The sequence below is a fragment of the Parasteatoda tepidariorum genome, chromosome 5, assembly GCF_043381705.1.
Source record: "Parasteatoda tepidariorum isolate YZ-2023 chromosome 5, CAS_Ptep_4.0, whole genome shotgun sequence".
NCBI classification, from domain to species: Eukaryota; Metazoa; Arthropoda; class Arachnida; order Araneae; family Theridiidae; genus Parasteatoda; species Parasteatoda tepidariorum.
Window position 1 is genome coordinate 78,310,594 of NC_092208.1, and position 13,118 is coordinate 78,323,711.

Consider the following 13,118-nt stretch of genomic DNA (forward strand, 5'->3'; position numbering starts at 1 on the left):
AATTTGATGAGCCCTAGATGGAGAAAGTTTGGCGCAAATTAAGGGTTGTCTCAATTTCAACAACGGAGATGTTTCTCTTCTAACTCCCGCGCTGAAATGAACTCTGCGTCCCAGGAGGTGGAGCCAAGTCTCAACTTCTGGTGAACGAACTATACTTTTTATATTATTTTATATATAAATATTTCATACAAATTTATATATAAAAATTACGCATGCAAATCTTATGTTGTTTAAGTTTAAGTTGAATTTTATACAATGATATTCAGACCCCACGCTAAGAATTTCAATTTATTAGCCAGTAAATTAGCCAAAAATTAAAAGTATTCGCCAATTTTCGAAAGTTTTCGCCAAATGCAATTCTTAACAATTTCTTATGATTAATTTTTTCCCTTTGAAATTTAGTTTACTGTAGTTTGTTTGAGGCTTATATTATTTGGACCCAAATCTAATTGTTTATGAGGCTCCTGTACCGAAAGTTACCGTAATCGAATAAAAAATGATTTGATTAGAAAAATTTATTTTGACATAATTTTAATTTTATTCCTGTGAAAAAATCAATCGCTAATACTTTCTCCAAAACACAATTTTATTCGCCAAATTTACAATTTTGTCGCATTTGGCGAGGTGGCAAATGCTTAGAGCCGGCCCTGGTTATTAGAAATGAAATAAATCCCTGTACTGATAAGGCTGCAGTTAAGCAACAGAAATAAAAATTCTTTACATTTTGTTCTTTGCTGTCTTCTATCAGTTCAAGCTTTTTAATTTCTACTAGGAACAAACGAAGAGATGTTTTAAAAAGCAGTCTCAGCAATTTCTTTCTGATGTGTTTGCTTGCTTTTTAAAAATAAAAGAAAACTTAAATGAAAACAATCTTTAGAAGCTGTAATAATCAGCAGCACCCGCTGCTTTGCAGGAGAGTTTCTACTGGGGAGGAGGGGGTACAACTAACTATTTAAATATCTTTGACGGCGTGTCGGGTCCTAAAGTTTATCCCCTTTGTCACTCTTGCTCGTAACTTAATAGGTATTGGCTTCCAGGAAAGTTAACTGTACTCAAATCCTGGTGTGGTTCTCAAAGATGGTTCTGAAATCCTGGTGTAGTTCTCAAAAACTCACGTGTTTACAGATTGATCTAGATGCTTCTGTCTGTTAAGTGGGAAAATAAACAACAACAAACATGTTTAACATGCAAAAGGATTTTTATATGCAGATTAACATCCACTCAGCGTTCTATTAATAGGACCGTAATTTAGTAGCTGAACACTTTCATGAAAATTGGTTCAACGTTGAACCATAATATCGATATTGGACTATATTAAACTGCAAAGTTGTTGCAATCTTAATAAGGTATTGAATTTAACCAATATTTCCGTTCAAATTAAACTGCAGTGTAGTGTAATCAGGTCAACTTAGCATTATCTTAAGGTAGACCTAAAAATTTAAACTTTCAGTTAGTAGCCAATGGCCGGAAGACCTCAAACCAATAACGAAAGGTCCTATTTCTTTAATAACCTACTTTTTTGATTTTTTTTGCTTGAATTAACTTATATTTAGAAAAATTCAAATTAGAAATTAGCTATGGCTATAAAACGTTAAGGAGATCAATATGCGGTGACCCTGTCCCGTAGGGCCCATACGCCAGGATGTTATGAAAGCCCTCGTCGTGGACAGCAACACAGGAGCAGCTCAGCCCCACCCCGCACAGGAAAACCATGCAATTGCGAACTCCCAAGCACAAGGCCCCGACTCACGCACGAATAGGAACACCACAATCATGTTCAAGTTTAAAGGGGTCCTTGAGAAACACACAGCTGCGAGTACAGAACCCACAGAGTGGATGTGCCAAACCTCCTGCAAGGGTAGGCTACAGCCTGCTGTAAAAAGTTAAATAAACAATGAAAACTAATATAAATGTCTGACAAAAATTTTTTTTTCAACAGATATTGACAGATAGATATTTTTTTCAACAGACCTATAAAATATAGGAGTCGTCCCAATCTAGGAAATATAGTTTGGACAACCAATAGTTTGGACAGCAGAGAAGTTGAAAGTTTGGACCTCTTAATGTTAATTTTGCTTTTCACATGTTTCACCATATCATGATAAATTTGTTAAACGAATTGAATTTTTTTTTTTTACATTCAATTATAAAATTCGTTGAATCATATAATTCTGTGATAAAAATAGTTTTTTTAATAATATTTTATTATTTTTTAATCAGTTTAAGATTTATAAAGGTGGGCCTAAAAATACCAAAAATTATATACTATCTATTGTACTTAATCTTTTTTCTTCAGAAAAAAAAGTTTCCTCACATGTCCTTACTGCAAGTGTGCTCTCAGAAAAAAGGGAGTCACGCACTTTAGTTGTCGAGTTCTTAGACTGAGGGTCGGGCAGATGGAACGTACCCAATATAAATATACTATTTAATTCCTTACCACTACCCAAATCCAAAGCAAAAGATTCAAAATTGGCTTGCGGTGATGCAACACTTCCCTCCATCATTTCAGTCATGCCCTTTTCAAAAAGATAAAAAGCATTCATAAAAAAGCATTAAGATAAATAATAACAATGATTATTGAAAAGTTAATAAATTGAAATTTTGATTAAGAATAGAAATAATCTACCCATAAAAAATCTCTCTTTATTACTTTCTAAATTTATCTAAAAAAAATTACACTTATTTTATTAAATTGTTATACAGGGTGATTCTACGAAAATGTGAGTAACTCGTAATGCAAGAACATGTATTTTTTGTACAGGGTTGTAGTGTCTAAGGTACGGGATCAAAAGATGACACGAGAGGAAATATCTTCATTCACAAAATCAAAGCGAAGTGCTTCGTTGCAGCAAGACAGTATTCACAATAAATGCTCAAAATTGCTATAAATAAGACAGACATCACACTAAGGAGGCAAGCGGTAAGTAAGAGAAATACGAGAGGCAGATTCCCATACTTTCGCATTAGCGTGAGCACCTTGTCTCTACGCATCCTAACGCATGCGCAAGTGTGGGAATTCGCCACAACCGTAGTTGAAAAACCGTCCCAATTCTAAGCTTACGACTACCAATGTTCAACTCCGAAGTCTTGTGACTCAGTCCAGAAGACTAGGAAATTCCTGGATCAAGTATTGGGAGAAATTTGTCTTCGTTGAAGATTTTTTGATGAAACTAACTTGCAATTGCGTTACATTACATTTAAAAGGAAAACCACGAAAACCTCTTATGGTTAGTCTGGCGGCAAGGGAACTCTGACCCATGACCCGTCTACTATTGAGGATATTTTACGTCATCACTAAGGCCAGAGTGCAAGCCGGATGCGAATTCGAATCGTCCAACCATCACTGGATTCGAACTTGTGTTCAACTCATTGGAAGGTGAAGGTTGCATCCCCTGAGCCACCACGGGCGTAGAGGGGTTTGGCTAACATACTGAAAATTGGCAGGAATTTCGCGCACACTTGCATCCGCAATGGATAATCGTGCAACGAATCCTTTAGTGAGTGCTGAGTTACACTGAATCGCCAGCCAATCTCAGCTGTAGTTTATATTACTGTTTAATTGTCACAATTTAGAATATTTATTGTAAATGATCCAAAGAAGCAATTAAGTTAATGTTATAAAATAAAATTCCACCCTTGTCATTGAGCTCGTGCTTTAACGCGTCACTTTAGAACCTACATTCCTATACAAAAAATACATGTTTAATACTCTCAACCACCCTTCGAAGTATTGTAATTCCTCTCTAAAAAGCATGCCTATACAATGACTGTAACTAGTTTCAGGTGATTTCTGATGAATTAGATTAGTAGTTTAGTCAAAATTCTTGGGTGCCGGTTTATCCACTAACCCGGTTTTGCATTAGTTTTTTAGAATCTCTGAAACAGATCAGTACCGAAACCAGCAAGTTCATAAATAAAATATAAATGATTGATTATTATTCATTACCTTGATTCTTTAACAAATCTAATCTTCAAGTTTTCTCCGTATGTAAATTTTTTTTATTGTTTTTAAATTTTTATTATTATTAAATCTGAGTAATTCAATTCAATTTTGGAAGTTCATTTTGACGTTAAGTATTTGTTTTGAAAATAAATAAAGAATTTCAAAGTAATAAGCACAATATGCATGCTTATGCCAGTTTACTTCATTACATCTACTTCATTATCAAATATGATTCTCAATGACATCTGAAGGTTTTTTGCCTGAAAGACTTTTTAGAAAAACCAATATTTAGAATTCAGTTGTGTACCGTAAACTTTGAAAAAACTTTGACTAAATATACTTCGCGTTTTATATAATTTATTGTTTATACGTTCAGTTTATAAAAATATGTTATAATCTATTAAAATAAAAATAATCCACAGGAGAGAAGGCGAAGACAGAAATGGACATGTTTATAGTTTAACATAATATCATGAATATGTATATCAACCGAACTACAAAGACATCTACACTGACGGTTATTTTACTATAATTTTGGAATGAAAGTTCTAACAGTGTACTGTATTTCCTTATTTGTGACAGTCACATCGTCCCAAAATCACGTGACTATTTACGAAATGAGAAATCTCTTTACGAAATGATTTCCTCACTGCATTCCTTGAGTTCTCCAATAATTTTTGGTTCCTCAGAGGACTTACAGTGGTCCCACAGTGGATCGTTTGGACATGGTTCCCTGCAGATCACCGAAGTCAAGCTTCATTGGCTGCTGTCAGTGTGCGGATGGGCGACCACTTGGATCATTCTGAGTAGGGACCGAGGATGGGAGGTACTGGTCCTCGTTAAACTGTTGTACCGTAAAGTGCTCGACTTCGTGTGCAGGTAGTTGGGCTACCGCAGCGGGGGAGGCCATACCCTCTACAGAAGATCAAAATTATGATGGCATGCCTTCGGATCATCTTCAGGGATGTTTCCCAGACCGTCGCCAATAGCACATTGTGCAGCTCTAGTGCGACGTAAATGAACAACAACAACTACAATATTTTTCATTTGAGTTTAAAACCGATTACACTGTATGACCGTAGATGCAGGGAAAAGTGTTCCTAGTCATACAGGTTTCCTGGATCTAATTTTCGGTAAAGATTAGGCTCTCTTTACTTTAAGTTCCTTTTATTTTATTCTGTATTTTCGGATCAACTATGTAATCTAATTAAGGAAGCTTAATTCTTTTGAAGAAATTCCTATCCTCAAACAAATGAGGAGAGTAAATTTCCTTTTTTTGACCAAAAATTCGCTCGGAACATATCACAGAAGTATTTCATTTAAAAAGGGAATCGTTAATATTTATTTTTTCACTCTACGTAGTCAATTTTAAGACACTGTCAAATTAATTAAACACAAAGAACAGAGTGTTTTTCTAAAAAANACTAGGAGTGGACGAGCTGTTAGAAAACCTGACAAACTATCTTTATAAAAACTCCATAGTGATTTAGAACTTTAATTTTTATTTCAAATTCTTGTAAAGTGTCATTTTAACATAATATATCTTTAAGCTATGTAAGTTAGCTTTGTTAATGTTGTTAACTTAGGTGGGAGGATGTGAAATATTATGTGCTTATGCGCATCCTTTTTTTTGTTCAATAATTTATTATGTATTAGCTTATAGATGGTAACGAGAAGAGTTTTGTGGTTGCTATGATGACTATTTAGAATGTAAATAATAGTTTTTTTGACTAAGAGATTTGTTTTTTTTTTTTTAAACGGCGATGCTATAATTTTGTTGTTGAGTAAATAAATCTTCCTTTTATTAAACATAATAGTAGAGTTTTCTTAATTATTTGATTCGAAGTCTTTTGAGTTTTATTTGAGGTCATCTTTTTATTTTGTATTTTTTGATGGTGTGCTTTCGGATCATCCTCAGGGATGTTTCCCAGACCGTCGCCAATAGCACATTGTGCAGCTCTAGTGCGACGTAAATGAACAACAACAACTACAATATATTTTTGTTTGAGTTTAAAACCGATTACACTGTATGACCGTAGATGCAGGGAAAAGTGTTCCTGGTCATACAGGTTTCCTGGATATAATTTTTGGTAAAGATTAGGCTCTCTTTACTTTAAGTTCCTTTTATTTTATTCTATATTTTCGGATCAACTATGTAATCTAAATGACCGAAGCTTAATTCTTTTGAAGAAATTTTATCCTCAAACAAATGAGAGAAAATTTCCTTTTTTTGACCAAAAATTCGCTCGGAACATTTCACAGAAGTATTTCACTTAAAAAGGGAATCTTTAATATTTATTTTTTCAGTCTACGTAGTCAATTTTAAGACACTGTCAAATTAATTAAACACAAGGAACAGAGTGTTTTTCTAAAAACAATATTTGATGAAGTTTAACTTCAACAGAAAATTAACAAAGCTTTTGCTGCAGTCAAAGCAACTATATTTATATTTAAACAAATATTATTATATAACTTGTACAATATTTTTTTTCGTTTAAAAATTATGAAAATTTAAAGGATAAAACCTGAAAGTTGAATACTTAAGTGCAATCAATCATATATTTTTCTCAAAATAAAAATTTAAAAATACTGCTTTATTTGAACTCTAATATCCCCAAACTATTTGACCGATTGCATTCATATTTTATCAGTTAAAATTACCTAATTTTTAACGAATTGAAAATCTGTATATTTAAGCAAATTTTTATTTATCGTAGATTATTCAATTATTAAAAAAAATAACAAAAAATTGCATTCTGCATAAAAGTCATCAGATAAATGAATTTTTCAGTTCTCTTAATTTTTTAAAATTAAGAAAAATTTTTAAAATTAATTAAAATTAACTAAAATTAAGAGAATTAATTTGCAATTTTTTTTTAATTCTCTTAAGAAGATAGAGTGATGATACTCAAAAAGTAAAATTAACTTTATGGTTGTTTTTCGAAAGCTTCGCCGTCATCCTTATTGAAGTGAAGCTTCTTTGCGGATAATATGCTATTTTCATAACTGCTGTGAGTTTACAACAGTTACTCATGACTGTTAGGACAAGTTAAACCTATCTAAAGGTAGCGCTTTCTATGCTCATTCTGAAAATGGCACAAGACTGATAATATGGAGAAACGCAACAGTTTTGTAAACATGGAAAGCTTTTTGTGGTCCAATTTTTATAAAATTTAAAAACTTACTCCATTGCAGAACTATCTGAACTCATAAAAATTTGCATAAACGGAGAATAAGACAGTGAGATTTTGATAATTTTCATCTAGATGGAAAAATATCGCCAAATTGGGGATTTTTAAAAAAGCTTAATAATTTTTAAAATATTATAAATAAGTTATTTGTCTATTCTAATGTCTAGATAATTCTTCATAGACAGATGATATATATATATTTTGAAATCATTGTTTCGTTTCGAGTGCAAGGCACTTAAAGTGTGGCTTTTTTACTTTCCTTGGCGACAGAGCTTCGAAAGACCATGCTATAAGCCGACCAAACTTTCGACCGCTCTCCTGCATACGTTAAGGGGACACAGGACGTTCAAAACAAAACAAAATGCAATTTTTACTGGATCATTTCCAAACTTTAACGAAATATTGGTAGCATTAATAAAAGTCAGTGTACAATATTTTTGAAAAAGTGATAACTGGCTTTAAAGTTATAGCCAAAAGTATGTTTTTCAATTGTTGGTAAATAAAAAATTCCTTTTGAACGAATTTTATTTTTCAAATTACATTTTGACCCGAATGCATTGTTTATGGCAACCGTGTAAAAAAATAACGTAACTAGGCATTAAAATTTTGCTTTGTCACCAAAAAAATTTTTTTTTTTTGCTTTGATTAGAATATCTTTTTTAATAAAATTCGTATTAGACATGATCTATGGCCAGGAAAAGTTAATTCAGCAATAAAAATAATTTAAACATGTTACAAAATTTAGTCAAATATACTTATTGTTTTTTTAAATATAATTTCTCGAAACTTCTTGAGACTTGATTCATCATTACCCTTCTTTTTTGAGTGCGGCTCAAAATAACAAGTTTATGGTTAAAATTTGAATATGTTTGACGGCTTAAAGCTGGGAGTAAAATATTGTAGTAATTGTAATATTGCATCATGTTTTGTAGATTGTATTATAAATATTGTAATATATAAATATTGAATACTATTTTACTACTTTTATCTCTTTAATTTAAAAAATAGGAATAAAGGAATAATAAAAATAGTCTATAGAATATTTTTCTATGGACTAACAATGAAAAAAACTTTTGGGAATTTTTGAGGGCTGTTTAGAAAAAAGGAAGACGAAGCATGTGCTTTATCTCCATTCAATTTTGAAAAAATAAGCTTTTTTCTTTCTTTTTTCTCTTCTTCTTTTCTTTCGGAAGTTAAATGATAAATACTAGATAAATCTTTGTTTCTATTTAAAAACACAAATACCACAGAACAATTATCTTTTAACATTTATTTAATAAAAAAAAATTTATACAAATACATCTATTTTCTTTTTGAAAAACATCGAATCCTATATCATACTCAGTTAAATTCTACAAATTGTTGTTAATTTCAATCCTTGCTCTTAGGTTGAAGTTGAACTGACTCCTAAATAGAAAATAGTAGAAAAGTTAATAAATTCATAACTTAAGCAACCAAACATCAAATTGATTTCAAATGATGAGCTTAGAGGCAAAAACTTTTCAATGGCATTTTATCAATTGCCATTGACAGTAATAAGCTTTGACGCTAATAAAAGCCATCTTTAAAATGTATAGAAACATCAAGAAGTGTTTACTAAGCATTTTTCCCTCTGAAAATCAATTTGTGCATAAACTTACCTGAAGTACACTAAACTTGTATGTGATTTTAACATTGTTGTTGGGATAGTATTGTTACTTCATTGAGCATTACTGAATTAGCAAAATTAAGTTTCGGACGTGTGTTGGTAACAAGTCTTTTTTTTTTTCTTTTTTTTTTACAGAGAACGTAAGTGACATTATTCTGTGTGCATGTCATTACTGAATTTGTGTAAAAGGCATGTATTGTTGAAAGTAGTGATCGCTTCACTATGTCATTTCAATNTTGAATAGTGAAGTTCCGAAAACTTTTCACTGTCGAAAATTCTAAACCTGTACATTTCAATATTAATTTGAAATTGCAATTGTCAATTTGGGCATTTGGCGATACAACACTTATAGAATTGAAGGATTTGTTACGTCAAGCGCTCAGGTATCATAATTTTGATCTAGATGCGCTTCTATGTCATTTTAATTTGTGTTGCTAAGTTAGCTTTCAAAAAATTCTATGGCTGGCAATAGCATTTTTATTTTTTAAGTTGTTTATTTTTATTTCTTTTAGAATTCGTTCTTTTTTTAGCGAAATGTTTTTTAACCTAACAGAATTCTTTGCCGACTGTTTTCTCTGCAAATGAAGAAAATAAAGTAAATATTTAAGTGTTGTGAAAAGAATCTTATTTAGTTGTACAAAGTACTTCAGAAAGTGCTTTCGACGAAATACTAAAATAGAGATCTACTACTCACTTTTGCCTAGCTTAATAGTATGAGATTGCCGCAGCTAAATTGAACAACCTGATAATGCTCACTCTGGTTATTGATTCCGTTTTTAAAAGCGCTATATGTTGAGCCATCTCATCTGGATTTGCCATGTGACATTTTTAGCAGCAATCATTGGTCAATTTTCTAACGTTGCCATTCGGGGAGTTGTAATGAGGCTTTTTTTTGGTGCCGTGTAAGAGAAATATATATATAGATGTTTTGTAGATTGTATTATAAATATCGTAATATATAAATATTGAACACTATTTGACTAATTTTATCTCTTTAATTTAAAAAATAGGAATAAAGGAATAATAAAAATAGTCTATGGAATATTTTTCTATGGACTAACAATGAAAACAACTTTTGGGAATTTTTGAGGGCTGTTTAGAAGCTGTTTTAGAAAAAAGGAAGACGAAGCATGTGCTATATCTCCATTCAATTTTGAAAAAATAAGTTTCTTTTTTCTTTCTCTTTTCTCTTCTTCTTTTCTTTCGGAAGTTAAATGATGAATACTAGATAAATCTTTGTTTCTATTTAAAAACACAAATACCACAGAACAATTTTCTTTTAACATTTATTTTAAAAAAATAATTTATAAAAATACAGCTATTTTCTTTTTGAAAAACATCGAATCCTAAGTCATACTCAGTTGAATTCTACAAATTGCTGTTAATTTCAATCCTTGCTCTTAGGTTTAAGTTGAGCTGACTCCTATAAATAGAAAATAGTAGAAAAGTTAATAAATTCATAACTTAAGCAACCAAGCATCAAATTAATTTCAAATGATGAGATTAGAGGCAAAAACTTTTCAATGACATTTTATCAATTGCCATTGATAGTAATAAGTTTTAACGCTAATAAAAGCCATCTTTAAAATGTATAGAAACATCAGGAATTGTTTACTAAGCATTTTTCCCTCTGAAAATCAATTTGTGCATAAACTTACCTGAAGTACACTAAATTTGTATGTGATTTTAACATTGTTGTTGGGATAGTATTGTTACTTCTTTGAGCATTACTGAATTAGCAAAATTAAGTTTCGGACGTGTGTTGGTAACAAGTCTTTTTTTTTTACAGAGAACGTAAGTGACATTGTTCTGTGTGCATGTCATTACTGAATTTGTGTAAAAGGCATGTATTGTTGAAAGTAGTGATCGCTTCACTATGTCATTTCAATAATTTACGTCACTATGTCGTGTTTGGATGATGCATGATGCCACCCTAATATGTTTATGCTGTATTATAAGTAAATATTTTGTTTTAGTTGTTTGCTGTACCGAGACAGGACTGTATTTAAAAGAAATATTTAAAACTGCAAGTTTCATCATATGAATTGCTACATTCACTTACCTAACAATTGTCTTAAGTATGAACTTACACTCTTAAGTTTCACTTAAAATATTCGGTAACTAAGTTCTTCAAAATTATACATCATTTTTTTTGTAACTTTTGTGATTAATTTGCTTTAAACAACTAAACTTGCATTGGTAGTATTTTTATTCAGTGAAGTAACATAAAGAGATGTTTGTAACATTTGAGCCGTGATTGTAATGTGGCAAAACACTGAATTGTCATTGTAATAAAGACTGGGGCTCTATTCCTCGTAGGTGCTTGTTGCCCTCTCTGCTTCAGACCAGAGCTTTAATTTGTCTTGAAAGTAAAGATAATGCGCAATACTGATCACATTGTCACCGTGACGCTGTTGATCTTGCAATTGGGGAAAACCTCTGGCCTTCGAGGAGCAGTTGCGAGAGTGCTTGTATATTTCAGTCACAACTGGAAAAGTAAATCTGTGCTCGCTCCAGATGTGAATATTTTATGTCGGTAAAATTTGTATCGACCAGTAATTTCTGGGGATTCGAACCTGGGTCGCTTCTTTGGGAAGCATGTGGTCTGCCCCTGAGACACTGCAGCTCAAATGGTTTATTGGGTTTATGGTTCATGGTTTTTGATAATGATAATTTCGCTTCAATTTTGCATCAATTTGACAGTAAAATCAAATCGCAGTTCCGCTTATACGATTTTCAGAACCATAAGGTAATTGCTAAAATAAAAAAGTAAGTATAGAATATTATCATAAAATAAATGTGGAAAAGATAAAGTAATAATAAACTGGGTGACAAAAACTGGAATTTCAAATGAACTTTTTAATCCGTTTGTGATTAGGATGGAAAAAGGATAAAAAACACCGTTTTGTCAAGAAAACGGCTTTAAACCGTCAAATATAAGGAAAAAAATCCGAAAACACAACAATATGTATATCTAAAATTGTGGTCTTTTTTGTGACGATGGCTCTAAGACTTTTAAATAAATGGGTAGTATTTAGTTTGCACTAAAACAGATTGTTTTCGCTTTTGACAGAAGGATGTTTCAAGCACACATACGCCTCGTCGTGGGTTTTTCAAACATACGTACCTTTAATCCAGCGCCTTTTGTTTCTGGTAAGAATGCTACTGCGACAGCACATACGAAAAGAAGAGCTGCAAGAGTACTAATAACAGGAATCGGGTTGCTTGCTATTAGAACCTGAAATTAAATTAGCTTATATAATAGCAATTTATACCAGCAGTAAAATCTCATTTAAAGATCACTTGATGATGAATGATTTACGGAGTAGGTGTGAGTCATTGTACCTATACTAGCATGCAAAGTTTCTTGACAATGACGTCACGGCTGGCGGAGGAAGAAGGAGAAATAAGTTCAGTCGTTATATAGAAGAAATATAACTAAATAAAGATACCATTCCGCGATGCGCCGCTCGTAAATTTGAAAATATATAAAATTTTAAGAAAATTATAGCAAATTAACGCTATATATGTGTGGGTTAAGATAACTTATCATATTTCTATTGTGAAATGCGTAATTTACCTCGAAATACAGACATCGCGCCGGGAACTATTTTCTTCGTTTGCCCTCAGCATATTTCTCCATTGTCAAGAAACATTGCAGTTTAGTCTAGAGTCCCTATGTAAACATAGTTAGAAATTCAAGCTGAGAATCAAAATTTACCTAAACGATACTAAATAAAAAATTTCCCAGTTGTTTTAAGATGAAGTAATCGACAGGATATATATATATATATATATATGTTCAAAATGAAGAATAAAACAGAGAAAATTGAAAGACATATGAAAAAAGGGGGAAATAATAAGTAAAAAAATAACAAACAGTTAAAAAAAAGTAAAAAAATAACAAACAGTTTAAAAAAAAAAGAAGAAGAAAAAGTTGAAATTCTATTTAAAAAACTGGAAAAAAAAGAAAAAAAAAAACAGAAAAAAAAGAAGATATTATCGTGTGGGCCGATGAAAAGATTATATCTTCTTTTTTTTCCAGTTTTTTAAATAAAATTTCAACCCTTTTTTTTTTAAGCTGTTGTTTGTCATTTTTTTAGTTATTATTTCCCCCTTTTTTCATATGTCTTTAATTTTTCTCTGCTTTATTCTTCATTTTGAACTTATCTAATGGGTTCTGTTTACTTGCAGTTTAAGCGCAATAAATGAAACTTATTGTTTTTCTTAACTTTCTTCGTGTTTTCTTGTATTTATTTATTTATTATATATATATATATATATCAAAGCTGACCCGGCAAACGTTGTATTTCCATATGAATTATTTCTAGAGTAT

The 13,118-nt window shown here is 31.4% G+C and overlaps 2 protein-coding genes across 4 annotated transcripts in view; both read right to left on the bottom strand.

The window, feature by feature from the left end:
• The window catches only part of LOC107438188 (kelch-like protein 10), a gene marked incomplete in the record, with an annotated part of 28,080 nt that extends 24,016 nt beyond the window's left edge, over positions 1-4,064 (bottom strand). Inside the window, 2 exon segments of the mRNA XM_043047341.2 lie at positions 2,438-2,516; positions 3,947-4,064. Of these exon segments, the coding sequence (XP_042903275.2) occupies positions 2,438-2,513 (76 nt within the window).
• A 4,325-nt stretch (positions 4,065-8,389) lies between these two features.
• LOC107439093 (synaptic vesicle 2-related protein-like) overlaps positions 8,390-13,118 on the bottom strand; it is a 36,509-nt gene continuing 31,780 nt past the window's right edge. For 2 of the 3 annotated variants that reach the window (XM_043047339.2, XM_071180657.1), the window contains 2 exons: positions 11,910-12,020; positions 10,052-10,205 (listed from right to left, as the gene is read on the bottom strand). In XM_043047339.2, coding sequence (XP_042903273.1) covers positions 10,170-10,205; positions 11,910-12,020 — 147 coding nt within the window. In that variant the 3' untranslated portion in view covers positions 10,052-10,169. Of the gene's footprint in view, positions 8,542-10,051; positions 10,206-11,909; positions 12,021-13,118 lie in introns of those variants that run through there. The other variant, XM_043047338.2, reaches the window with a different exon arrangement.